The 27610-nt window shown below is 48.1% G+C and overlaps 1 protein-coding gene across 1 annotated transcript; it reads left to right on the forward strand.

Annotated features, from left to right (window-relative positions):
- The first annotated feature begins 33 nt into the window (after window positions 1-33).
- On the forward strand, window positions 34-26719 carry PIK3C2A (phosphatidylinositol-4-phosphate 3-kinase catalytic subunit type 2 alpha). Its single transcript, XM_075280940.1, has 34 exons — window positions 34-166; window positions 3102-3149; window positions 6207-7358; window positions 8920-9020; window positions 10968-11125; window positions 12239-12359; window positions 13086-13197; window positions 13829-13908; window positions 14238-14301; window positions 15387-15533; window positions 15613-15658; window positions 15738-15945; window positions 16553-16675; window positions 16859-17026; window positions 17136-17250; window positions 17883-18025; window positions 18269-18457; window positions 18819-18915; window positions 19195-19289; window positions 19478-19658; window positions 19769-19873; window positions 20097-20189; window positions 20273-20402; window positions 20667-20803; window positions 20907-21076; window positions 21183-21339; window positions 21937-22046; window positions 22128-22332; window positions 22429-22553; window positions 22691-22808; window positions 23823-23904; window positions 23980-24089; window positions 24224-24349; window positions 25066-26719. The coding sequence occupies exons 3-34, from the start codon at window positions 6279-6281 to the stop codon at window positions 25246-25248; spliced, it is 5079 nt and encodes a 1692-aa protein (XP_075137041.1). The 5' UTR covers window positions 34-166; window positions 3102-3149; window positions 6207-6278; the 3' UTR covers window positions 25249-26719.
- The last annotated feature ends 891 nt before the right edge of the window (window positions 26720-27610 follow it).

Consider the following 27610-nt stretch of genomic DNA (forward strand, 5'->3'; position numbering starts at 1 on the left):
TCCTCTAATCTCCAGCAGGTGGCGCCATGATTTAGGACTTGCACATGCGCCTTGCGGACAGACGAGGGCGCGCACGTCATCAGCCGAGGACAGCGGGGACGCGCGATACGTAGAGTTCGAGGAAAGAGCGGAAATACCGGAGACACCGGACAGGAGAGAGTCAGCGGTATGTGAGGAGGAGGAGGGGGACAGTGACCGGTATGTGGTGAGGAGGAGGGGGACAGTGACCGGGATGTGGGGATGAGAGGGGGGGGACAGTGACCGGGATGTGAGGAGGTGGAGGGGGGGACAGTGACCGGGATGTGAGGAGGAGAGGGGGGACAGTGACCGGTATGGGAGGAGGGGGGGGGACAGTGACCGGTATGTGAGGAGGTGGAGGGGGGGGACAGTGACCGGTATGGGAGGAGGTGGAGGGGGGGACAGTGACCGGGATGTGAGGAGGAGAGGGGGGACAGTGACCGGTATGTGAGGAGGTGGAGGGGGGGGACAGTGACCGGTATGGGAGGAGGTGGAGGGGGGGACAGTGACCGGGATGTGAGGAGGAGAGGGGGGACAGTGACCGGTATGTGAGGAGGAGGAGGGGGGACAGTGACCGGGATGTGGGGATGAGAGGGGGGACCGTGACCGGGATGGGAGGAGGGGGACAGTGACCGGGATGTGAGGAGGTGGAGGGGGGGACAGTGACCGGGATGTGAGGAGGTGGAGGGGGGGACAGTGACCGGTATGTGAGGAGGTGGAGGGGGGGACAGTGACCGGTATGTGAGGAGGTGGAGGGGGGGACAGTGACCGGTATGTGAGGAGGTGGAGGGGGGGACAGTGACCGGTATGTGAGGAGGTGGAGGGGGGGACAGTGACCGGTATGTGAGGAGGTGGAGGGGGGGACAGTGACCGGTATGTGAGGAGGTGGAGGGGGGGGACAGTGACCGGTATGTGAGGAGGTGGAGGGGGGGGACAGTGACCGGTATGTGAGGAGGTGGGGGGGACAGTGACCGGTATGTGAGGAGGAGGAGGAGGGGGGACAGTGACCGGGATGTGGGGATGAGAGGGGGGACCGTGACCGGGATGGGAGGAGGGGGACAGTGACCGGGATGTGAGGAGGTGGAGGGGGGGACAGTGACCGGTATGTGAGGAGGTGGAGGGGGGGACAGTGACCGGGATGTGAGGAGGTGGAGGGGGGGACAGTGACCGGGATGTGAGGAGGTGGAGGGGGGACAGTGACCGGGATGTGAGGAGGTGGAGGGGGGGACAGTGACCGGGATGTGAGGAGGTGGAGGGGGGGACAGTGACCGGGATGTGAGGAGGTGGAGGGGGGGACAGTGACCGGGATGTGAGGAGGTGGAGGGGGGGACAGTGACCGGGATGTGAGGAGGTGGAGGGGGGGACAGTGACCGGGATGTGAGGAGGTGGAGGGGGGGACAGTGACCGGGATGTGAGGAGGTGGAGGGGGGGACAGTGACCGGGATGTGAGGAGGTGGAGGGGGGGACAGTGACCGGGATGTGAGGAGGTGGAGGGGGGGACAGTGACCGGGATGTGAGGAGGTGGAGGGGGGGACAGTGACCGGGATGTGAGGAGGTGGAGGGGGGGACAGTGACCGGGATGTGAGGAGGTGGAGGGGGGGACAGTGACCGGGATGTGAGGAGGTGGAGGGGGGGACAGTGACCGGGATGTGAGGAGGGGGGGGGGGGGGCAGTGACCGGTATGTGAGGAGGTGGAGGGGGGGACAGTGACCGGTATGTGAGGAGGTGGAGGGGGGGGGCAGTGACCGGTATGTGAGGAGGTGGAGGGGGGACAGTGACCGGTATGTGAGGAGGTGGAGGGGGGGGGACAGTGACCGGTTTGTGGGGAGGAGGATAAGGAACAATAGGGTTTGGCAATTTTGCCAATATATAAAAATCTGAATTTTGGTAACGTTCTTGGACAGTCTTTGATTTTCATCTTGGTTTTCTTGATTTGCTTTGAAAAAAATAGCAAACCCCCAGAAGTTTAGTTTAGTGTTGTGAGTAGTGGGCCCTCCTGTATAGTATATGTCACTGCCCGGTAAGTGCTGTCATGGAGGGCGCCGGCTGCATCTTGTACTTTGCCATGTAATTTTTTTTTTTTTCAATTCCTTTTTTTTTTTTCTTTTTTTTTTTTTTTTTTTTGGGGGGGGGGGGGGAGAGGAAATTGCAAAACAATGTGTGGTCAGGCTTTTCATCTCTTCTCTCCTACTATGGCAGACACTGTATGGGATAAACCACTTCATATTTGGCCACTTTTGTGACACTTGGATGCTTCATGTATTTTTATGTAAGGGCTCGTTCACATCTGCGCCTGGGACTCCGTTCTGCAGGTTTCCGTTATCTGCACAAAACAGGGGCAAGAGACGGAAACCTGCCGGCATGTTTCAAGCCCATTTATTTGAATGGGCTTGAAAAGTCTCTGGCCGAGTGCGCTGGTGAGTGTTTTAAGCGCTCCGCGGAGAAACCGGTTTGAACCTGCGATCATTAGGTCACTTGTACCATACACCCCAAGACCTCAGTATTGCAGTCTATGGTAAAATCCCTGTATAAGTATTAAACTGCTACAGAGAGGCCTCGAGTTTTAGGACTATGACATGCCTGGAATCCTTCAGAAGGCTCCCAGCTACAAGGTAGTGAAACTGCTTGCACGAGAGCCGGTCTGACCACAGCACCCGGGGGGGTACATTTCTGCAAGCAGATCTCTGATCACAGGCGCTGCCGTCTGGTCCCTGCATGTCAGCCGGGGGCCATATCTGATGTCCTGGCTTCTGCTGTAATATTACGGCAAGCGAATGTCGTGGAAAAATCTAAAAATTAGACTGTTCTGTTGAAAAAAAAAACAAAAAACGACAGAAACTGTCCAGCCAGTTCTAGGGGGGAATGACGGGTATGTGAGTGTTAGGGAAGTAGGAGCAGCGACCAGTATGTGAAGAGGAGGATGGGGGTGTGTGTGTGACCGGTATGATGTGAGTATTGGGATAGGGAACAGTGACTTGGTAATTGGGGGAAGGGGTTTCTCCAGTAGTTTATGTTTTCTGTACTCAGGCTCCAAGTTTCTGTCCTTTCCCAGTAGTTATCAGTGTTTGTGTCTCTGTATACAGGATGATGGAGCGCCCCCTCTGTCTCATCCTAGAACTGCAGCTGATCAGGTGAGTTTCTGCATTTGCTGTACACTTAGTATGTGTCTTATAGCATCTCACTGTGCAAGTGAATACAGTCTGCTGTTCCCTGTTATCAGCCATTTCAGGAGGGGGGAGTCTGACTGTATTCACCTGTCCTACAATCTATTGCTCTCTGATATCAGCTATTTCAGGAGGGGCTGACTGTAGGACAGGGGAATACAATCTATTGCTCTCTGTTATCAGCTATTTCAGGAGAGGACAGGCGAACTATAGCACAGGTGAATATAGTCTGCTGTTCTCTGTTATCAGCCACAAATGTTCACTGCTGAAGTCTGACAATAGACAGTGGGGCTTTGCTTCCTCTTCTTTTGCGGTGTTTTTGGTGGTTGTTTGTCACTGGGGGGGAGGACTGAGCAGGTCATTGTGAAGCTGCAGCTTCTGATGGGAGTCTCAGTGCTGGAGGGGATTGTAGAGGCGTCAGATAATTCATTGTTAACCCTGTGTGTTCTGCAGTCGCGTATGTCACTCAGTATTCTGTCTATACAGCAGGAAGCTCCTAAATAGGAATCCTGCAGATTCTTTGGTTTTCTGCCAAGTTCCTGATACTGGAAGAAGGAGGAATGTTTCTGGGAAGTGCGAACGGGACGATGGTGTTTATGAGTGTGGGGGAATAGTCCTGGGGCTGCTTTTTGTGAGGCCCCCACCTTTTCTCTTCCGCCCTGGACAAGGAGTTAGACATTCACATGGTCACAATGAGCTCCTGCCATACAGAAGTGCCTGCCAGTACCCCTAGCACCTCCAGCATGTGCAGGGTTAATCTCCCGCTGTTCTGACTTTATCTTTGATTGTTCCCTCTGTTCCGCAGGAAGTGCAGATTATGGAGAGTCTCCGGTGACTGTGGCTTGTTCTGGGTCATAATGAGGGGCTGCTACTAGTCACTAGACCAGTCACTACTATCACCACATACTTGTCTTGCAGATATTCATATCTGCCCAACCCCCTAAACATGCAGACACGGGTCCGAGTCATTCTCCTATATGTGTTATAGACTCCTATAAAGTTGCATATGTGTTTTTCCATCGCTTGTACGTATACGGCAGGAGCCAGCACTCCATTTACACATTGGGCCTGCTCAGAAGTTTAGAAAGAGGTATAGATGGGGGTGTCTTGGGTATCCCCACATGGCAATTTATTATTTATCCTATATTGTGAGTGATGTAGTGGGGAAAAAATCTAAATTTCCAAATTTCTGTTTTTAGTTCATTGGGTTTTCCAGTTCATTTTTAGATCCTCAATAAGTGATCAGTGGAGCTCAGCCCCCAGGACCCTTCTGATCAGCTCATGTAAGGCTGTGACCTGTCCCCTTCACTGTTTACATTGCAAGCTGTTTTATTCATAGCGGCCATGTAATGTAAGTACATTAGTTCCATGGAGAACACACGGTGTACTGTGTAAACGGTGAAGGTGTCATGGCGCTGGGCCCCTTCAACAGCTGATCAGTGGGAGTCCTGGGTTCTGCACCCCCTCTGGTTTCTTATTTATAAATGATAAAAATAAACTGGATAACCCCTTTAATTTGCTAGCACTGTCTGGAGGGCGGTTATAGTAATGGCTTCCCCTTATAAATAGCTTCCTCTTGACATGTGTACCAGTGGATTATAGTATTGCATTACTGCAGATTTCATGCCCCTCTTTAGCTAAGATCCCCCTAGAAATAATAAGAGGTATATTTTTACACTATTGGATACAGCGTACAGATGACTAGATGGGGCGTGCAGCTGATTTATGAACAGTCTGGATCCTCTTCATAAATCACTCTTTCCCTGCATCAGTCAGGAGCTTTATTAAGCCTGGTGTATGATTTGTCAGTCTTATTAAATCTTCCCCATTATACCTAATTTCTAGAGGCAGTCAGACACTGATAAACGTCTTCTCACACTCCTCCATGAGGGGGCGGTATATATCATACAGGCAGTGGCGCACAGCAGTGTTGTGTATCATGGCAGACCCATCGCAGCAATTGCATGTCCTGTACTCCTGTGGGACGTAATGTCCCGCGCCATGCTGTCCCTAGTGAGAACTGACGTGTAGCCCAGAACTAGATATAAATATGGATGGAAAATGCACAGAACTAGTGTACATGATGTCTGTCTCTATGGCCTTATATCTCAGGCGATATAAGCACTAGTACTGATATGGATTTTCCCCTCAGAGACCAGAGTTAGTTGTACCTCCACCAGTAGGACTTACAGCCGCTATGTAATGGGCTCGGATGTGGATTGTCAGGTTCTGGATCCTGCAGATGGTGACTGTTGAGCAGCCCACGGCTGACATTGAGTAATCACAGGTCATGGCTGGTGACATGGTCAGAACGAGCCGCCATTAGTCTATACTAGTGAGCAGTTCTGCTCCTTCACATGTAGGATTGGTATTGTTTGCATTTTTGTGGTGAGAGCCTTATTTAGTATCCAGACTGCATTCCTGACCCTCATGTCGCGTAGCAGACGGAACAGGACAGAAAGGTTCATAGTATAATAATGTGCATGTTTGGAGTGATCCTGTGTGTATTAGTAGGAGGGTTGTCTCACATAGGCCACCTGGTATTACAGCCGATGGATTTTGTTTAGTTTAGCCTGTATTAGCACATACGTGATGTCTCAGGTCATGTGTTATGGGACACGGTACCTTGTCCCTCACTTGTCATTGCTTTGTGTCATCCTGGGAGTGGTGCAGACTCCATACATATGATGTGGGTACAGCTGCTGAGCTCATACATGTTTTATGACCTTGTGGAGGGATTTTCCATCGCTGCTGTCTCTGGTGTTGGCAAAATGTACCTTGTAGTGAGGGCTGCGTATGCCAGGGGAAGGGTACATTCTGATGTGCTTTGGTCAATACCAGGACATTGTTTAGGGAAGTTCCTGATATGTAGTCCAGGGGTTTTCTAAGCTTACACATTGATGAACTATCCCCCCTTATCTGTTGTCTTTATTGAAGAGAACATGATGGAATATTTCTGTGACTTTGCTGCTCTCCTCTGAATGATATGTCCATAGTGATCGTCTTTCCTCTCTTATTCCACAGGTCTTAAATGTGAGGATCCACTAGAAGGTGTTTGCACGGATCTGACCCTGCTAGAGGCCCTTTGGGCACAGTATGGCCCAGATCTCCAGCAGCAATGGCTTCAGACAGAACGGATCCGCATCTGCACGAACAGTGGGAACAAAAGATGTGGGAAAGGAGGAGGCCTTACAGATGGAGGCGGAAGCCTTAGACAAGCTGCGGAAAGAGAAGAGGCTGCTGGGAGTTCAAGGGAAGACCTTCATGGGTTTGCACCACAAGGCCCCTGGTTCAGGCACGCCGGATCAGGACCTCATGGTGTTTCCAGAGGTGGACGTCAAGTCCAAGGCACAGAAGTCTCTAGATAATATTGACTTAGAGAAACTTCCACTTGCTGAATTAGAAAAGTTCCTTCTGGACGACACTTTTGAGGTTGGCCCCAAGCCGCCAGCTGTAGTTCAGACGCAGGTGATAAATCCAGTTGTGTCAGCGCAATGTTTTACCAGTTCCGCGTTTCAGTGCAGTCAGTGGACACCCCGGCTACAAGCACCAGTGCCTTTGCAGCCTGCCTTCTCTGCATCCTACCCAAAGCACTCAGATCCATTTCAGAATGGCTTCCATCCTTCAATGCCATGTAGGGAGCCGGTGTTTCTTAGTCTTCCAGCCTCCACTCCTTATGTTCCCTTCCACATGACAGCTCGGGCCACCTTCCCTATGAGAGGGACCCTGCCAGCATATTCCAATGTGGTGGCTCCTGACATGGCAAAGTTATTTGACAAGATAGCGAGGACCTCTGAATTCCTAAGGAATGGAAAGTCCAACGATGAAACAACAAGCCCAAAATTACCACAAGCCCAACTACCTGGGTCCCCTGTGGAGGGCACCGTCAAGGCAGAGGACATGAGCAAGTTTGACTGGTTGGACCTGGATCCTCTCAGTAAACCCAAAGTGGATTCTGTAGAACTTTCTGTCGGCCAGGACAGCGAGGAGGCTTCTTTTGGGTGTATGGCAGGAGATCCCTGGGATGCTGTATTACTGGAAGAAAAGCCTGTGAAATCCACGTACTGTGAGAGAAAAGCCGGGGGCAAATCTCCATCAGGGGCCACGGTCACCAGAAGCCACTCATTAAACCTACGAACAGGACATGGGCATCTGTCCAGGAGTCCAAGCACCGAGGTGAGTGTCCTGGGGAGCAGGTGTGGGTGCAGATCCATCCCCTCATCTATTCCTATAATCTCTGACATTGGTCTTGTCTTTCCATAAAGTTTCTGGTGCGGGGCTTTGGGGTTGTTTCCGGTCAGCAATCATCGTTTTCTTTTGCTTTTAAGGCCCGTACCCAGAAATCTGCAAAATCACAGAAAATTCAAATAGCATAAACATCCATTTTAAAGAAAGCATTACTTCACATGATAGTAATCGCCCTGTCTCTGTGATCTGTTCTGTATCTGCAACTCCACACCTTGGGAGACCTTGCTGACCCCTGAGCTGACCTCTTTACATGGATTCCTGCCCCCAAGAATCCATAAAAAAATGTGCAGGTATATAATACATTCCGGAGCTGGTCATACACTACTAACGCTCATTAGTAATGGGATCTGCTTTCACACACGTGATACATCAGTGTAGACTGTAAAATATACACTGAACAAGGAGCATGTCCCAGAGTGCCATCATGTCTGATCAGTGTGCGAGTGTAAATCCATACACAGGATATTCACCACATGACTGGCCGGAACAGCACTGACTGGAAGCGTCTGACTACAATGAGCCTAGGACACCAGCGCCCCCCTCCTCCACTCCCGGTCATTACCGCCTGCTTCCTGTCTGCACCAGCAGCTCTGTTGTTTTGCTTGGATGTGATCTCGGCATCTTTCTTGCCCGCAGGTTTTTACAGCTTGAATCAAAATTTTCCAGCAATTCTTATTCATTTCAATGAAAATGTCAAACCACAAAAATGTCCAGTGATGCAGAGTGTGAGCGGCGTCCTGTACGGGGGGGTGGGGTGGGGGGGGGTGCTGGGATCGCTGGGCAATGGCAACTTGTATCCTCTGATTGCTAATAACTAGTGTAAATAGGGCAGAGACATAACTGCTGCCCCCTCGGGAACAAGGTGATGCCATGTGTGACCTTGTCTGTACTGAGCGGTGATGGCAGCTTATACCCCCTGGTGTAACTAGTGGGGGACATAACCGCTGCCCCCTCGGGTACAAGGCTTGCCTATAATAGTACAATTGCATGGCCATGGCAACCAATCAGATCATAGTTGTCCTCAGAGTGTGTTCACATGCTGCAGATTTGCTGCAGATGTTTCTTTGACAGTTCTGATGTCTGCTGTCCCTGTGACACGTATGAAGTGAAATATCAGCATAAATCTGCTGTGTGTGAATATACCCTTCCAGTTCCTTAATGTCTGCACCCTTGCTGTGTTGGTGACTTCCTCATTGGGGTCGTCCACGTCTCGGGGTTGCTGTTATTTGTGTAGACCCCTCAGTGTGATATGGTTTTTGCATTTTCAGTATTTCCCTTTGCTGAGGATCTGTCTGTATTATATTTCCCTCTAGTGCTGCTCTGCATTGGCTGCCTGTGCTATTTTGTATTTAAGGTATGGTAGTGACAGATAAACAGTTTGCACTATCAGTTAATCCCTCACAGGGGTTCAGTGTTTGCAGACCAGTCAGGATACACATATGCGCCTCACTCGCGTCTTATCTACATAAAAAGGATCTTCTCTTTCCAGGGTGACGCAGGGACCAGCACACGGCCCCCTGGAAGCTCCGTACTGCAAGACCTGGAGGTTCAGGATGAAGAAGTCGCAGCCTTCACTAAAGAAGTGGAAAGGTGAGACGGTCACATCTCCAGGCTCTGAATGCTCAGAATTTTATGGTGAACTTGAGACTTGTTGATATTATCAGATGCACGAAGCACATAAACTGGAGTTGCCCTGTTATCAGAGCTTCAGTATGTGGTTGTACAGGGCCTGATCTCAGGGTTTAGTGTGTTGCAGGGTGTGATCCCAGGTGTGTGTGTGGTACCTAATCTCAGAGTAGGGTGTGATCTTAGGGGCAATGTTGGGGGTGCAGGCCCTGATCTCAGGGTTCCCTTTACCTGCACGGTCTGTCCTGCTATTCCTGCATCTGTGTCCACCATCCTGCTTACTCTTCACTGAATGCATATTAAAGGGGTATTCCCATAACGATAGTTCACCAACCTGCAGGCTGTCTGCTCTGTTCACTTCTCGGCACATTGGTGGGTGGGGTTTCACTAGCTCTGCTATCTGCTATGTTTGCAGTTAGTAATGAGTGATTGGTTGTAGATGCTTTACTACAGTATGAAGCTGATGTAGCAGAGCTGCATTTGAGTCAGTTTGTAATACATACAGAGGTAATTGGACTCCCTATCTCAGCCCTTATCAGCCAAATTCAGTTAAACCCGGCTGATAAGTGGAAGAGCTGAAGATAGACAGCAGGCAGCTACATCAAGGGAAATGAGCAGTTAAGCCCAGTGGCCATAGAAACAGAGTGTCAACAATGAAGTGAATAAATTGATAGCGGTCAAACAAAGCAGTTTTGATAAAGCAATTTATTTAGGAAAAGTCTTAAATCCACATAGACTAGCAGTATAGATGGGGATCCTTGTTATGGGACAACCCCTTTAAGTTCCTTTCCCAGAAATAATCAGGGTGGGAACGTCAGAGCCCCCTCCCAAACACAAGAATTGGTAGGGCTGATGTGTCAGATGTTTTGTTATGTGCATGGAAGGTCTTTGTGTCCTCCTTATCTATCTACAGAAGTTATTTTTGGTTTCTCTGTTATTTCCTGTTACTTGTATGGTTGTAACATATTCCACATCGCTGTACAGAGCTTGTCATCATTCCCTGTCCTCTTTGGGGCTTATTTTGTCTTTTCCCTACCTGCTGAAATGTTTCTGTAATGCTCCATATAGCAGGGGGCGCTGCTGTCTCCTTTGGGCACAGTTTGCTCGTGTCCCTGGTGTTCTGCTCTGATTAGTCAGTGATTAACCTGTGCCCATGTCTGCTGAGCTGTGATTGTGGCGTCACTGATCGAGGTGATGTCCGTGCCAGCCGAATCTCACACCCGGGGTGCATCGACCTTCACAGAGACGTCTGCACATTGTGAGGTCTGCAGAGCCCTGGACTGGGAACAGACATAATATATATATAATGCATTGTCACCAAGATAAATAATCAGAGCGGTGATATAGTGATGTAGTGTATACCAGTGTTATCAACCTTCTCAAGCAGTATAATCCCGAGTGAGAAAAATTCCCAACCAAGTACCAACAAAGTAACCGCCGTTTTTCTTTGGAGCTTCCTTCAACATTTATGTAATGGCTTCCTCAGTAGCATATGCACCGCACCCCTGCGCTGAGCATAATAGCCCCCATGGTACCTCTACCTGTAGTATAAGTGCCCGCACACTCAGTATAATGATCCTTTTAATGCCCTCAGTGTAGTATAATGGCCCCTCAGTGTAACCCCATGTAACATAATGGCCCCCACACTGAGTGATATCTAAGGAGCGAGTAAGAAGCTGCATTCATTGCTCACCAATCTGCTCCATGCCTGCTCTCTGGGTGTGAAGACTGGTTCTCAGCCACGGGGTGTACCCCCTGCGGGAGGCGTATCATAGGATGAGAATCATTGGTACGTACAACTAGGCCTCCATATTGTAGCATACAATGTACTGCACCATTCCTGTACCCCTGGAGCAGTGTCGGTACAGTGTGTGGCTGGAGATTGGCACTGGAGAGTCTTTATTTTTGCAGGTTGCGGCGACTTTTCCCCAGTGACCATCTCCTCACTAATCCTGGCTTTGTCCTGAGCCCGGTGATGGCGCAGCGGATACTGAGCAGCGAGAACTCCAGTGCTAAGGTGTCTATTGAGATTGAAGGCTTCCAGCAGCCAGTGACCTTTACCTGTGATGGTGAGTACCCGGGGACAGGATCCAGAATATCCTTGTGTTACTGACTATGACCGCACAGCTCCAGGCTATCCTTTATACAGTTGGTAGATTCTGCAGTGTTTCTTGGTTTGTGGCTGGAGATCTCTTTATATTATTGGATGTGACAGTGCGGCGAACAGTCACCCCTCATCTGGAGTGCAATTGTTTATTGTGGTTACATAGTTATGTGGCTGCAGACTTGTTCCTGTGCTGCAGTCAGTGCTCGGTGACCTTGTTGCTGTGCTTTTGTTATTATGTGGCAGACGCGATGTCGCTGCATGCGGTCATTATGTGTCAGCAGCCTGGTCGCTCTGCTGCAGCGATTATATGCTCGTCTGTAGTCATTATACTGTGGCTCTGTCATTGTGCTGCTGTTATGTGGTGGCGGCTGTGCTGTAGGTTTGTGGCGGCAGCCTGGTCGCTTTGCTGTTGTCATTATATGCTCTTCTGTAGTTGTTATACTACGGCCCTGCCACCTTGCTGTAGTCGTTATACTACGGCCCTGCCACCTTGCTGTAGTCGTTATACTGCGGCCCTGCCACCTTGCTGTAGTCGTTATACTGCGGCCCTGCCTCTTTGCTATAGTCATTATACTGTGGCCCTGCCACTTTGCTGCAGTCATTATACTGCGGCCCTTTCATTGTGCTGCAATTATGTGGTGGCGGCTGTGCTGTAGGTTTGTGGCGGCAGACTGGTGGCTTTGCTGCAGTCATTATACTGCGGCCATGTCATTGTGCTGCTGTTATGTGGTGGCGGCTGTGCTGTAGGTTTGTGGCGGTAGCCTGGTGGCTTTGCTGCAGTCATTATACTGCAGCCCTGTCATTGTGCTGCAATTAGGTGGTGGGGGCTGTGCTGTAAGTTTGTGGCGGTAGCCTGGTGGCTTTGCTGCAGTCATTATACTGCGGCCCTGTCATTGTGCTGCTATGTGGTGGCGGCTGTGCTGTAGGTTTGTGGCGGCAGACTGGTGGCTTTGCTGTTGTCATTATATAGCGGTGGCCTTGTCGCTTTGCTGCAGTCATTATACAGCGGCTCTTTTACCTTGCTGCGTCTCCATCTTGCAGCCTGTCCTTTAACCCCGTTCTATCCTCTCCACAGTGAGCTCTCCGGTGGAGCTGATCATTATGCAGGCCCTATGCTGGGTCCATGATGACCTGAGCCAGGTGGACATTGAGAGCTACATCTTGAAGGTGTGTGGCCAAGAAGAAGTCCTCCAGAAGTAAGTACCTCCTCCCCCGATGTGGCTGTGAGCTAGTAATGTCTACAGAGGACAATTATAATTGTCAAGCTGAATAAAGCAATTGACCTCTAAATTTATAGGGGATTTTAGGTTTGCAGTCTTCTGCATAGATCTATAGAGAATCCGTCCGCTATTCTGATGTATGTTAAGTACTTCTATTCCTTGGGAAATAAGTCTGTGTTGTGTCGTTCCTCTGTTATACCTCCTGCAACTTTGAGTGGCTTAACCAGATATTAGTCCAGTCATTGCTGACAATATCGCACTGCCTAGAGACACACTGGGTTGAATAGTTGAATTGTAACGCTCAATTACCAGTTTATTCATACATTTCCTGGAGGAGCAGTAGAGAAGCAGCACAATCTTATAGACTCTTTATAATAACTGTAAAAATGCTAATTGTTAGTCAGAGTAACTCTTTAATTTGACTCCGATCTGTGTAGTCTTAGACACCAATGTCAGCGGTTTGGGATTGTTTGTGTCTCCCGGAGCTCGGTCAGGCCTCGTATACACCATATAACGATATAATGCACTATATGTTATATTTTGTTCCTTACTGGTGGACAGTCATGGATACTGATGTCTCCTGCAAGCTTGTTGTTCCATTCGGGCTAATATGAGAATAAAAGTGAAACCCTATGGTGTGTGCCGCTCGTGTGTGAATGAGGCTTTATGTACAGCAGACGTGTCCTCTTTGTATCCCCGCAGTAAGCATTGTCTGGGCAGCCATGAGTATATCCAGATGTGCCGTAAATGGGATACGGAGATCAGACTGCAGCTGCTATGTCACCGCACCGTGTGCAGAGCGCTGGCGCGAACAGTAAGTATGGCTCGCATTCTTTTCTTGGGTTTTGCTGTCGTGGAGAGTGTCTCGCTCGGGCTTGGCGCGGCGCCACCGCTGGGTGCTGATCAAATATTTCTCATTTCCGTCCTGTGCTGGATGCTGCCTGTGTTATCTGTGTCAGCTCACTCAGACGTCACCTTGTGCCAGGAGAAGACTTCAGGGTCTGCCGTGTGATGGGGATATTGATTGATATTAGTTTGTTGCTGCCAAATTTATGGTCTCTACAGCACTGTATATACACTCCAGGCCGGGACTGCTGGTGTCATCATATAAAGGTCTTGTGCCGTTAAAGAGAACCTTACATGTCCCAATGAATGTTTGGTTTTATATACCGTTAGAAAGCCAACAGTGTGCTGAATTCCACTTTCAGCAACTCGGCTTTCCTGGTATGTTCCCAGATGCTGGAGATATTGGTTCTGTTAATTTCGGCACCGATATCTCCCTACTGTGAGAAGGGCGTTCCTCATAGCTCACCATCATCACTGGGCTGTGAGCAACGCGCCCCCCCCCCCCCCCCCCCCCCCCCCCCCGACAGTACGCTAACATAGCCTTGTACTGTCCTCTATAGATATATAACAGTGTTGTCGTCTTGTGTTGTGGCTTGTAGGCTGAAGATGATGAGACCCCAGTGGACCTTCACAAACACTTGGCCCTGCTGGACAGGCCCTTCAAAGAGCCAGTTACACGGTAATGCCAGAGAATGATCCCAGTCTTTCCTGGTGATCTGTGACTTGGGATCACTGCTTATATGTATTGCTACAGTCTCTATGTACTGAGCGCTACTTAGCTGGTGTAATATGTATGTCTGTATCTTTATAATATATTAGTACAGCCTCTATAAACTGATTTCTACCTAGTTGGTATAATATATATGTCTACAGCCTCCATATACTGAGCTCTACTAAACTGGTGTTATATATATTACATCTTTATAACAGGTGACTACAGCTTCTGTAGTCTTTAGCTGTTGTTGTTGCTGCGGTTCCAGTGAATTATTGTCTTTTTGTTTTTTGCAGGCAAAACATTGAAGAATTACTGGATGCCTACCATGAGCAAGTCAGTGTGTGCCTTAAAAATGAGGTACGTGTAAAGGACTGACCCCTGGGCGGCAGTATATGAGTCCTGTAAGCCTGGTGACTGGCCATTTGCCCTCTCTGCTCCCAGTTGCCCTGGACGTTGGGTGATGACTAGAGATGAGCGAGTACTGTTCGGATCAGCCGATCCGAACAGCACGCTCCATAGAAATGAATGGATGCACTTGGTACTTCCGCTTTGACGTCGGCCGGCCGCTTAACCCCCCGCATGCCGGCTATGTCCATTCATTTCTATGCGAGCGTGCTGTTCGGATCGGCTGATCCGAACAGTACTCGCTCATCTCTAGTGATGCCCTTTTGGTTAGGGTTTTGCTCTTTATGGTGCTAGAAGTGCTTTCACTGTAGACAGCAGATGTGTCTTATATCTTGTCATATAAAGCTTTATAGCAGCTCTGGCCTTAAAGAGCTTTTCTGACATTATGACATTCATAGTTGTGGCCTTTTTACCGCTTACGGAGTATAGCGACCTGCATTGTGTCGTGGCTGTACCTTGCCTTGCAACTTGGCTGCATTGCTGTTATATAACCAGTGGGTTTGATATCAGTGGCCTAAGTGGAGCTCAACTAAGTGCGGCAAGTTCTTGAAACAGCTGGTGGGTTTGGTGACTCGAGCAGGGGGACATAGTTTGAAGCTCCTGGGCCCAAGTGCAAAATCTGTATTGAAGCTTCCACTTACCATGTGCCATCTGCTGTATGATACTGGTGTCGTCTTATGTTGTAGAGAAGCCTTTGTGTCCCCTCAGGTTGCAGGGCCTGGTAGCGATGCTACTTGTACAGCCTCCTATAGCTATACTCCTGGTCCCGTTGTCATCCTTTACCAATCTTCTATTGGTGGCCTATCCTATGGATAGGTCATCTGTATTCTAGTCCTGGAAAACCCCTTTAAAGCAGCACAAGGGCAGAGATCATTGTGTCTCATTTCCTGGGCAGACACCTATGGATTTCCTGATCGTGGGAGCCATGTAGGATTTGGTGGTGGTTGCTTCCTCTCCAAGCTGATGGATATGTGGACTAATAATCATAACATTTGCTATGATATTCACACAAACCTCTCATTCTTTTTCTTTCTCAGAGTAATCCTTACAGAGCTGCTGACCAAGTCATCAAAGTGGTGAGAAGTATTTGCCGGACTGTAGACAGTGTGGAGACGCAATCTATCACTGAGTGTGTGAAGAAGCTGCGCAGAGCCGTGAACCTGCCGCGCAGCCGCAGTGTGGAGGTGAGAGCAATCCTGTCTCATCTCTGCTTAAATGGAGTGTACGTATGTGGGATCTCTGAATCTGGTGCTGTGTTTCTAGGGTCCCTCCAGTCCTGGTGCCGGAAATAAGCATGTGGCCTCGGAAGGTAAGTAGCACGGTCGCTCTGATCAGTGATGCTTTGTATAGGAGAATGTGTGAAGTATATTGATGGACTTTACCTGCAGGTTCTCCAGAACATGACAGCCCCCTGCAGGAGAGCTTAAGCCAGTTAACTACTGCTGTGCACAAGCTGCTGCAGCTTCATCTCACCTCCTGCCTCCCTGCTGCGGACCCCAGCAGCAGTAGACCCCTGAAAGAAGCTCGGACCTCGGCTGACCACCTCCAGTTCACCATATTTGCTGCCCATGGTATCCCCACAGGTTGGGTTTCCAGGTGAGTTTCGGATCAGTCTGGCATTGCACAGGTCACATCTGTAGAAAGCGTCGCATAACTCTGGAAATCCTTCAATAATTGCACAGGAGTCTATTCCCCCAAAATTCTGCCAGTCATTGTTTAGAAAGGCTGCAGCTTACCTCCATGCTGCTGTTTGTCATGTGATTTTACAGCTACAACTGTAGTGGAAGACACATAGCATAGTGAGTGGTTGGTATAGCTGCAGGTTTTCGCATGTTGTTCAATAGACTGCAGTCTGTATTCCTATACGACGTGTCCGGACATGGCCTTGTTTATTGCGCTATGTAGTTATACCACCATGTAGTGATTGAAATAAGCAGTGAGGACGTTATGTGGCCTTCTGGCATACCACTGCAATGCCAAAACAGTAACTGGTGATTTCAAGGGGTCTTCCAGTTTTTCATACAAATACCATTACATGGGGAGTACATAGTAAATATGGGTGCCTTTCTTTTGACTTATTGTGCCACCAATTCCTCTCCTTTTTTGCATTGTGGGGGTAGCCATATGCACCTCCATCAAGTTGTAACCTGGATACATCGTACATCTTGTTTCTGGTTAACCTCTTGTTTCATCTCTGTTGTAGTTTTGAGAAGTATTATATCATTTGCTCCTTGCTGTACAATGGGAGAGATTTGTTCAAACCCGTCCAGTCCAAGAAAGTGGGAACCTACAAGAGTTTCTTCTACCTGGTGAAATGGGATGAGCTGTAAGTAACAACAATCTGAAATCTGAGGATTGTGTTTCCTAAGCTGTTCCACGTATACGGCTCAGCATGAGAGACACTAGACCTCATTGTAATACATGTGCTGCCAGGACTAGACATGCAAAACACTGCAAGAATGAGAGCGTCATAATGTGACTGCTCAGCATCTTTAATTTGTCTTCGCAGGATGATTTTCCCCATACAGATGGCTCAGCTGCCCCTGGAGTCTGTCCTGCAGCTGAAGATGTACGGCATATTAAATCCAAACAGCGGGGGTTCTCCAGACTCCAATAAACTTAGGAAGGGGCCAGAGATGCTGGGCCAGGCGTCTGTACCCCTCTTTAACTTTAAGAGGTAAAGGAAAACACCCCATCGTCTCTCTTTCATCATCTTTTAACCATCACATGTCTGTAAAGCTCCCATATTAGTATCCACAGTCCCATAACTTGCTTCTCTCCTCCAGGATGCTGACAAGTGGAACCAAGCTATTAAACCTGTGGACATCATTCCTCTCCACCACCACGCCAATGGCAAGCCTGGGCAGAAAGCCCCTACAGATGCAGAAATTGGTCCTGCAGGTACTGGTCATAGAAGCTGCAGTTTATTTATGGCAGGGATGAGAATACCTGCATGTTCAGCTGCTTGAGGAGTTGGGTGATTATAGAAACAGCCAAATACAGATTTTCTGCACGTTTTCCATGAGTCCCATAGAGTCAGTGTGGCCTTATTTAACTGCTTCCAAAACCTCTCGGCCTGGTAAGACTTAGAGCCTTGCGTCTCACTCAGATGGGAGTAACATGTAAAGGCAATCAGTGATAGGTTTCGGGCCCTAAGCCATCTGAAGACGTGACCTGTACTGAGAGCGGCTGAAGAAGAGTCTGGAACACCTCTAATCTAGGATAGGAGTGAGATTAGCTGGTTTAGAGCCGTACTCCACCGCAACATAAGCACTCACTGTTAGCTTAGGGCCCTGAAACCTTTCAGACATTCCCTTTAAGGGTCTGTCTGAGATTAAAAGAAAGATATATTTCCTTTTTCATAGGACAGCACCCCTTCTTTCCATGGTTATGTCTGGTATTACACTCAGCCCCATTCAAGTGGATAATGGATGCAAGTTTTAAATCGTTTTATGTGATCTCCTGCACACATCATGGTCTGGGGAGCTGTCGCCTGTAGTGATGAGACATTAATCCTCTGCCTCTCCTTTAAGGTGGATTTTCCTTCGCCTTCGTTTGATATTGTGTACAAAGCTCCAGACCCCACAGGAAACGCAATCCCACTGAGCATGGAGACACTGGAAAAGGATGCCAAGAGCCGACTCCTGTCACTCATCAACAGAGAGTCCCCATCTGGGTAGGTGATGGATCTGTAGAGGTCCAACTGCAACCACCTCCACTCATCTCTCTTATAGTGATTTTTTGCAGAGCCCTGGACCCTGCACAAGATGTATCTTAGATGGCCACCATAACTTATCTAGGCTTTGAGCTCTGTCTGTTTCCTGCTCTCTGGGCACAGCCACTTCATGTGCAGGAGCTGCAGAGGATTCCAGTCTTTTCCTGACATAATCTCTTCCCTTCTGTTTCTTGTGTCCCTCAGGATGTCAAAGGAAGATAAAACTTTTGTTTGGGAGAAGCGTCACTACTGTCACATGCACAAGAACTGCCTCCCAAAGATTTTGGCCTGTGCCCCAAAGTGGGATGTGGCCTATCTGGGAGATATCTACGCTTTACTCCATTCATGGCCGCCGCTGACTCCAGTGTGTGCCCTGGAACTACTGAACTCCAGGTGAGATCTGGATCCTTCATCTATATGTCATGGGGAGGATCACCAGGATGTAAGTTACTGCTGGGAATAGAGACATGGGGGGGGGGGGGGTGATATCAGCAACAAGGGGTGTAATTGTGTCAACCTCTCAGACCTGATCTACAGGCTGGTTGTCAGTAGTAATAGATGAATAGCTGTACTGTAGTATAAGGTGTGTGGATCTCATGTCAGATCACAATGTCCTTATATCACTATTCTATCAGTAACAGGGGACAGAGCTGTGACAACCTTACCTGCATGATAAACAGGCTGGTTGTCAGCAGTAATAGAGGAAACCAATGAGGTCAGTGTGAATAGATCCTGTTGTTCTGTGAATCTTCAGGTTCGCTGATCAGGTCGTTCGCTCAGCTGCAGTAGAATGGATCCAGGATGGGATGAGCGATGATGAGTTGGTGGATCTTCTCCCACAATTTGTACAGGTCAGTATTATCTGGTTCGTATCTTATCTATTTGTGGTAGTCTGTCCAGTTCAATATTATGGAAGGTGTAGCCACTGGGTCACAGATGGCACGAGCTTTCTCCATGGATGTCTTTTAGGGAGATACCTGATATGTGATATACTGTATATTGTACATGAGTGAAATCTAAAGATTGGGACTGAGCGGTCAGTCTTAGCTGCTCCCCTGCAGTTCACTCCTTTGTTCCAGCTGCCCTTACATGATGCTTCTGTGTATACTTACCATGTTTCGTTTTTTCAGACTATAAAATCTGAAATCTACCTGGATAATTCACTGGTTCGGTTTCTGCTGTCTCGCGCTCTGGGAAATGTCCGAGTTGCACATTATTTGTACTGGTGAGCAGAACATGTCTTTAGATGTGAAACTTGCTGTTGTGAACTGATAACTGCTGTGCCCAGACAGGGATGTGAGAAGTCCCTGGGGCCACTGCCCTTTGGGGAGTCTCTATATCTGCAGAAGGACAGTAACGTCCTCACGTGGATTCCTTTTAAGTCACTAGATCTACCCTTGTGAATTGTTTCAGGTTGTTAAAGGATTCTCTCAATGATCCTTACTTTGGGCCTCGCTACGGGCAAATTCTCGGGGCCCTCCTTTCTATAATTGGTAAAGGTCTACGTCTGGAGCTGGAGAAACAGACCAGGCTCACCCAGATGATGGGGGTTGTTGCCGAAAAAGTCAGACAAGCTAGTGGTTCTGGGCGACAGGTGATTGGCTCTGAATCTTTTACATATTACTGTCAGCCTGTATACGTGTATACAACTACCTCCCCCTATATAGAAGAGTGTACATGTATACAGTTTTGTTTCTTGTGCAGGTGGTTCTTCAGGAAGGGATGGAACGTGTGCAACTACTCTTTCGTAAGAATAAGGTCCGTCTGCCACTTAATCCCAGCTTGGAAGCTAAAGAACTAAATGTAAAGGTACGCATAGGTCCTGCTGGATGTGGGGGGCGCGAGTTGAGTGCTGCTGTGCGCAAGGGGTAAGAGGCCGGTGCTGCTGCATATGAGGTTGTGAGTGGTGAGATTCGGGAGCTGCTGTATGCAAGAGGTGATATTCGGGCACTTGTGCATGTGAAGAGTCATTGATAGGTGCTGCAGATGTCATCTGTTATACCAGTATATAATAACCCTTTGTTTCCTGCAGGCCTGCTCCTTCTTCAACTCTAATGCTGTCCCCCTCAAAGTGGCCATGGTTAATGCGGACCCCATGGGAGAAGAGATCCACTCTATGTTTAAGGTAACTTCCCCTCCATCTATAGAGCAATGTTCAGGAGAATGCACAGAGTATTCTATGTTTCTTGAACTATTCTTGTGTCTCAGGTTGGTGAGGACCTGCGCCAGGACATGTTGGCCCTGCAGATGATAAAGATAATGGACAAGCTGTGGCTGCAGGAAGGATTGGACATGAAAATGGTCATCTTCAAGTGTCTGTCAACAGGCACAGATAGAGGTATAATCTACAGCACACCTTAGGATGTATTCATACACTGCGGGTAGACTGCAGTGAATTACAGATTAAATGGACTGAGTTTTCCAGATCACTTCCGCAGGCTGTGGACGCATTCTGTGTTTGGCCTGCATTGCACTTTCTTGGGTGTAGATTCACCATGAACACCATCGATAGTGAAATCTACAGCAGAATTGTGCCACCGCCGCTGCTTTTCCCTTACTGTGTGCCCAGCTCTCCCCATCAGCTGCTTATCTTGTGCTCCAGGTTTGGTGGAGTTGGTCTTATCCTCGGAAACATTGAGAAAGATCCAGGTGGAGTTCGGACTGACCGGATCCTTCAAGGACAAACCATTGGCTGAGTGGCTGCGGAAATACAACCCATCAGAGGAGGAGTATGAGAAGGTAAAATCTGCTGCTGCATTGGTGGTCCTTTACATAAGGACATACAGGATGGCCTTGCACGGAGCTACAGCTCATACATATCATTATTCTCTTTATCTTCCAGGCCTCTGAGAACTTTATTTACTCATGTGCTGGCTGCTGTGTGGCCACCTACGTCCTGGGCATCTGTGACCGCCATAATGACAATATCATGCTCCGCAGCACTGGGCACATGTTTCACATCGACTTCGGGAAGTTCTTGGGACACGCTCAGATGTTTGGTAGTTTTAAGAGGTACGTGTTCTGAAGACGGAGAACCCAGAGTATAATCACCGCTCTCTTAGATTATTTGCATAAATTAGGAAACACTTTGATATGTATGTACTGTGCTTTCCTGCAGAGACCGAGCCCCGTTTGTGCTGACGTCAGACATGGCATATGTTATTAATGGAGGAGAGAAGCCCACCAGCCGCTTCCAGCTCTTTGTGGACCTGTGTTGTCAGGCGTATAATTTGCTCAGAAAACACACAAACCTCTTCCTGAACCTGCTGTCACTAGTAAGTGTGGTGCTGTACCGTCATACATTGTACGTCACTATGTGGAGCACCCAGTGGTACAGTGTTGTACCGTCATACATTGTACCGTCATACACTGTACCATCATACATTGTACCGTCATACATTGTACATCACTATGTGGAGCCCCCAGTGGTAGAGTGTTGTACCGTCATACATTGTACGTCACTATGTGGAGCACCCAGTGGTACAGTGTTGTACCGTCATACATTGTACCGTCATACATTGTACCGTCATACACTGTACCATCATACATTGTACCGTCATACATTGTACATCACTATGTGGAGCCCCCAGTGGTAGAGTGTTGTACCGTCATACATTGTACCGTCATACACTGTACATCACTATGTGGAGCCCCCAGTGGTAGAATGTTGTACCGTCATACATTGTATTGTCATAAATTTACATATGGTATCGATGGTTAATCTCAATACTGCCATTAATAAGTGTCAGGCAATAAACAGTTCCATAAAAGCTGTTAATAATCTGCTGATTCCGGATTGTCAGCGCGGACGTCTCAGGATTCTCGGATCATCATCTGCTGCTTATTAATATTCTGTCTCTGATTCTCCTTAGATGCTTTCTTCTGGACTGCCAGAACTAACTGGTGCTCAGGATCTGAAGTACGTGCACGACGCTCTCCAGCCACAAGCCTCAGACGCAGAGGCCACCATCTTCTTCACCAGGTGATGCGTGGTGCCCGCTGGCCAGTAGGGGGTGGGGATGGCAGTTTCTTGGCTTCATTGATGTGATGCCTCCTGTTACAGGTTAATAGAGTCCAGTCTGGGGAGTGTGGCCACAAAGTTCAATTTCTTCATCCACAACTTGGCGCAGCGATTTTCTGGACTTCCTGCGAATGACGAAGCCATCCTATCTTTCTCCCCTAAAACCTATTCCCTAAAGCAAGATGGCCGGATCCGAGAGGCCTCGATCTTCACGTACCATAAGCGATACAATCCGGATAAATATTACGTGAGTCCCTTATTATTGTCCTCCCTGCAATCCATCATCCGCCATGTTTTTTTTCTTTGCTATGCACACTAACGGTCACTTGCACGCTTTTGGCAGATCTATGTGGTGAGAGTGACGCGGGAGCCGCAAGAAGATTCTGTCTTTATATTCCGAACCTTTGATGAGTTCCAGGAGCTGCACAATAAGCTGAGCATCTTGTTTCCTCTCTGGAAGTTACCAGGGTGAGTAGTGGGATACTCTGGCGGATGATGGGTGTGATGTGCAGCTGACATAGTTGGTGCTTTCTTCATGTGTTATCTATGGTGGCAAGTGTCCTGTAGTGGAGCAGAACTTTGAGACGTCTCCTGTGTTCTCTTAGCTTTCCAAGTAAAGTCATCCTGGGAAGGACACACATAAAAGACGTGGCCGCCAAACGGAAAGTGGAGCTCAATAGTTATATCCAGAATCTGCTGAGCAGCTCGGCTGAAGTATCGGAGGTAAGTGGCCCTGAACAAACAGCGGTCACGTCCTGGTTTCCTAATGAGACACAGTGGACACAAGACTGTAGGTATAAGCTGACTTTACTTAGCTTTAGCTTGCAACTCTTCTCAAATTTTTATTATTTTAATACATTATCTCCCTCTTTCCCTGTTGGGTGAGAAATAGATCACGTCCTCGTGGGGTGGCCGCATAGTCTTCATACAGTCACAATGTTGCCCCCTCCTCCAGGAGAGCAAAGAGGAATAGAAGAACTTAGCTTTTCTGTTACCCATCATCCGTGGTGTCTTGTCTGCTCCCCTCCATCCAGTGTACCTTGCGACAGAGTGACCTTACTGGGATTTCAGGGAAGAGTATGAGTGACCCAATTCTAGGTCTCCTCTTCACTAACTCTTAGGTCCTAGCTGGGGCCTAACCCTCTCCAACATGCAGGTCAGCTGGTCTATGCACTTTGGGTTCAGTGGCATATCAAGAACATGGACCTGCATTGTCAGTCCAATAGTCTATCTATTAGAGCCAGTCTCCATGCTGCCTTCCTGGTCGCCTTAGATGCCTGGTTGTGTTTTTCTTTCTTTTCCTGCTTTAGGATATCTTGTGCCCCCCCCCCTTTCCTTCCCTCCATTGACACAAGTGAGACAAGAGGATTATTATTACTTACCTGCACAATCTATTTTTGTCACAAGGACACGGCTCCCACCAGTTATCTTCTACTTTTGTTGATGGGTTCCTTGTGTTCTTTGCTTATTATCCATCCAGCTCTAGTTTCATCTTTACCTTCTATCAGCTTACAGATTGATCAGCTTCTTTATTTGTGGGAGGGGTATAACATTTCGCTTAGTGATGCCCTCTGGTGGCACTTAGTCTTCTATGTCCTCCAATGTACTCAGTGAGAAAAAGATGTGACAAGTTAGAGCAGCTCCTCTTCTATGTTGTACTGCCCCCTGCAGGGCTGGTTATATTACTGTACCACATAGCCCTCCTGATTTCTTGTGACGCCCCGTGGTGTTTTGCAGTGTGACCTGGTCTATACATTCTTCCACCCGCTGCTTCGCGATGAGAAGATAGATGGATGTGACGTTGCCCTGCGAGATGCTGGTATGAAGGATCCTCTGTTGTATCTTACCACGTAGCCTACACGGTGTGTTAACCCTTACCTGTCCTCTCTTCCAGTTGAACCCCCCCTCAGTCCAGGATCTGGTAAGATTGAAGGAGAAGTTAAATTGTCCATTTCTTACCGGAATGGGACCCTTTTCATAATGGTGATGCACATTAAGGATCTGGTGAGTGTTGCTCATGTAAGGTGCTGAGTAGAACGAACAGTTTTAATTTAGATCACAATCACTGTAGATATGACCGTACTGTCTTACTGTAGACCTCACGCAGTTTATTCCTGATATTTTGCCTTTTGTTACAGGTGACGGAGGACAGCACTGACCCAAATCCTTATGTGAAAACCTATCTGCTCCCTGACCCGCACAAAACATCCAAACGCAAAACCAAAATTGCCCGGAAAACCTGCAACCCGACATTTAATGAGATGGTGAGTTTTGTCTGAGCTGCACTTTGTCTGCCAGGCGGAGTAGTCAGAGGGTTGTGTAGGAGATGTTGTCTTTCCTCTGGAGCTGAACCCAAGTTGTAGAGAAAGGAGACATCTGATAGTTCATAAATCGGCCTCAGACAGACCCCGCTGATCTGACATGGAGACGACACCTCAGCTCTGTAGAGATTACTATCAGCAAGCAGAGATCTTATGTATAGTAAGGAATGAAAAAGACATTTATCTAGAGGGTCCCTGCTGGCCTTTTACTACACACACAGCTGACGGCCTGTTATAGCTGCCTCTGTGCTTTATACTGCAGCTTTGGTCAGTGGTTGATGTTGAAGTTGAGCTGCTAGACCACAGGAGGCTGATTATAATCTGAGCTCAGACTGCTGCTCTGCCTCTGTGCTTTATACTGCAGTTCTGCTCTATGCAATTAGGCTGGAATCACTAACTAGACCACAGGTGGCTGACATAATCTGAGCTCAGACTGCTGCTCTGCCGTTTTGCTTTATACTGCAGTTCTGCTCTATGCAATTAGGCTGGAATCACTAACTAGACCACAGGAGGCTGACATAATCTGAGCTCAGACTGTTCTTCTGCCCCTCTTCTTTACACTGCAGCTGTGTATGATCTGGTCAGTACATGCGTATAGATATCCGATGTGTTATACCCCAGGACTCTGCTGGTTATTGACGCTGTTGTTGCCTCCACAGCTGGTGTACAGCGGGTACAGTAAGGAGACCCTGCGGCAGAGAGACCTCCAGCTCAGTGTCCTCAGTGCAGAGTCTTTACGGGAGAACTTTTTCCTCGGGGGTCTGACGCTGGCATTAAAAGATTTCAACTTGAAGCAGGAGACCGTGAGTTGGTACAAACTGACGGAGGTGCCTTACTGCTGAGAGCGCCGCTCACCCACCGCTGTGGACCAAGCCCTTCATGTCGTAGTGAACATTTCATAGATACAGAACGCACTGCCTGGACGCAGGTGCCCGCCATGACCACTAGTACTGAGCGGCGGCACCACACAGGTGTAAACATGGAGCCTCGGCTCTGCCATAATCCACTAACCATGTGACTTCTCCAACATTCCATAACCACTCGCCAACCGCGTGCCACGTATGAGCGCCACTTAGTGAGCAGTGCCCTTCTAATCCTCCTCGCTATGCCTGTGAGGTGTCATCAATGCAGCAATAACCGCTCCTGCCTTACCCCATGTCTTTAGACGCTGCTAGAATGTCGCTGTCCTGAGGGTGGCGCCTCCTGGATGCCTCTCGCACTGCACCCCATGCTGTGGGGAGAGGGGTCAGTGTGAGGGTAGCACCCCCATGGGCATCCTGTCCTGCCACTGGCTGCTCCGCTACATAAAGGGAATTTAGGGGGAGGGGGCGTCCATATAAATGTTTTTTTTTTAACTAGTCCAATGAGCACAAGTTGAGACGTAGAGACCCCAGAGATCGCTCAACCAAAGTTCTAGACTTTTCCAAAGTTTTCTTCTATAGACATTTCTATTTTATTACGATAGCGTGTATTATATACTCAGGCTTCATACAGCGAGACCCAGACCTGCCGATTATACTCACCTACCATCTTCACGTAATTTCCACCTTTGATTTGCGGTGGCGCCGATCGATTTCATCTTATATGTTTATGGTGGTCAGCGCTCCTAAACCCCTGCGTATGTTTGTGATGGAGACTTCCTGCAGCTGCCACAAGGGGGAGCTCCCAGCATTAGTACTGTTCATTAATAATCGTGCACAGGGTAATCTCCCCCTGCTGGTGGCTTCAGGGTAGTTTGTGACTATGCAGAGGATTTGGAGCTCTGTCTCAGAACAGACCTGACCTCTGTGAATAGATATTATACATAGAATGCTGGACCTCATGAAGATGAAATTTGCAGATTCGCTTCGTTCATGACTTAGCCTCGTCTTCTATTCCGTGTTTTTCGTTTTGTGACGTTCTGGATCATCAGCACCACACTGACAAACTTTCTGGATCACCAGACGGCGGATTCACAGAATGTTACTGTATGCAGCGCTCTCAAGAGCTGAAATCATCAAGAAGTGAGATCCATTTCACTAAGACTTTACAGCCTTAGTTGAAACGTTGACTCCATTTTGGCGTTCCTGGAATTGGCGCAGTGTTTTGTGCGTCCCGATAGAGGTGAAGCTTGTAGCGCACAACCTTGTGTATAGATTGTATATTGTATTTATTGTCTGTAAGATTATTAAATCCTCGCTCACTGTCCAGGCCGCCGTGTTACCTCTGCCGCCGATCAGAACCGTTTTCTAGATGAATTCCTTATATCGGCCAAACCTAACATTTCTCACTGACCACAAATAAAATTTTAATAGTTTTGCATTCACATTGGAATTGCGTTCTCATCTGTCCATCTGTGGGAGGAGCAAGTGCTTCAGAGCTGTACTCACAATTGTGTGATAGACCTTTAGGACAATAGTGAGTATAGTGTGAAGATGAAAATCACCACAGTGAACACTGCAGAGAATGCTGGAAGATTTCAGCTTTGAAGCCTGGAGAATAGTGAGCGCAGCTCTGGAGTATAATACAGGATAAGTAATGTATGTACACAGTGACTGTACCAGCAGCATAGTGAGTGCAGCTCCTGGAGTATAATACAGGATAAGTAATGTAATGTATGTACACAGTGACTGCACCAGCAGAATAGTGAGTGCAGCTCTGGAGTATAATACAGGATAAGTAATGTAATGTATGTACACAGTGACTGCACCAGCAGAATAGTGAGCGCAGCTCTGGAGTATAATACAGGATAAGTAATGCAATGTATGTACACAGTGACTGTACCAGCAGAATAGTGAGCGCAGCTCTGGAGTATAATACAGGATAAGTAATGTAATGTATGTACACAGTGACTGCACCAGCAGCATAGTGAGTGCAGCTCCTGGAGTATAATACAGGATAAGTAATGTATGTACACAGTGACTGCACCAGCAGAATAGTGAGCGCAGCTCTGGGGTATAATACAGGATAAGTAATGTAATGTATGTACACAGTGACTGCACCAGCAGCATAGTGAGCGCAGCTCTGGAGTATAATACAGGATAAGTAATGTAATGTATGTACACAGTGACTGCACCAGCAAAATAGTGAGCGCAGCTCTGGAGTATAATACAGGATAAGTAATGTATGTACACAGTGACTGCACCAGCAGAATAGTGAGCGCAGCTCTGGGGTATAATACAGGATAAGTAATGTAATGTATGTACACAGTGACTGCACCAGCAG

The sequence above is a fragment of the Leptodactylus fuscus genome, chromosome 7 (genome assembly GCF_031893055.1).
Source record: "Leptodactylus fuscus isolate aLepFus1 chromosome 7, aLepFus1.hap2, whole genome shotgun sequence".
NCBI classification, from domain to species: Eukaryota; Metazoa; Chordata; class Amphibia; order Anura; family Leptodactylidae; genus Leptodactylus; species Leptodactylus fuscus.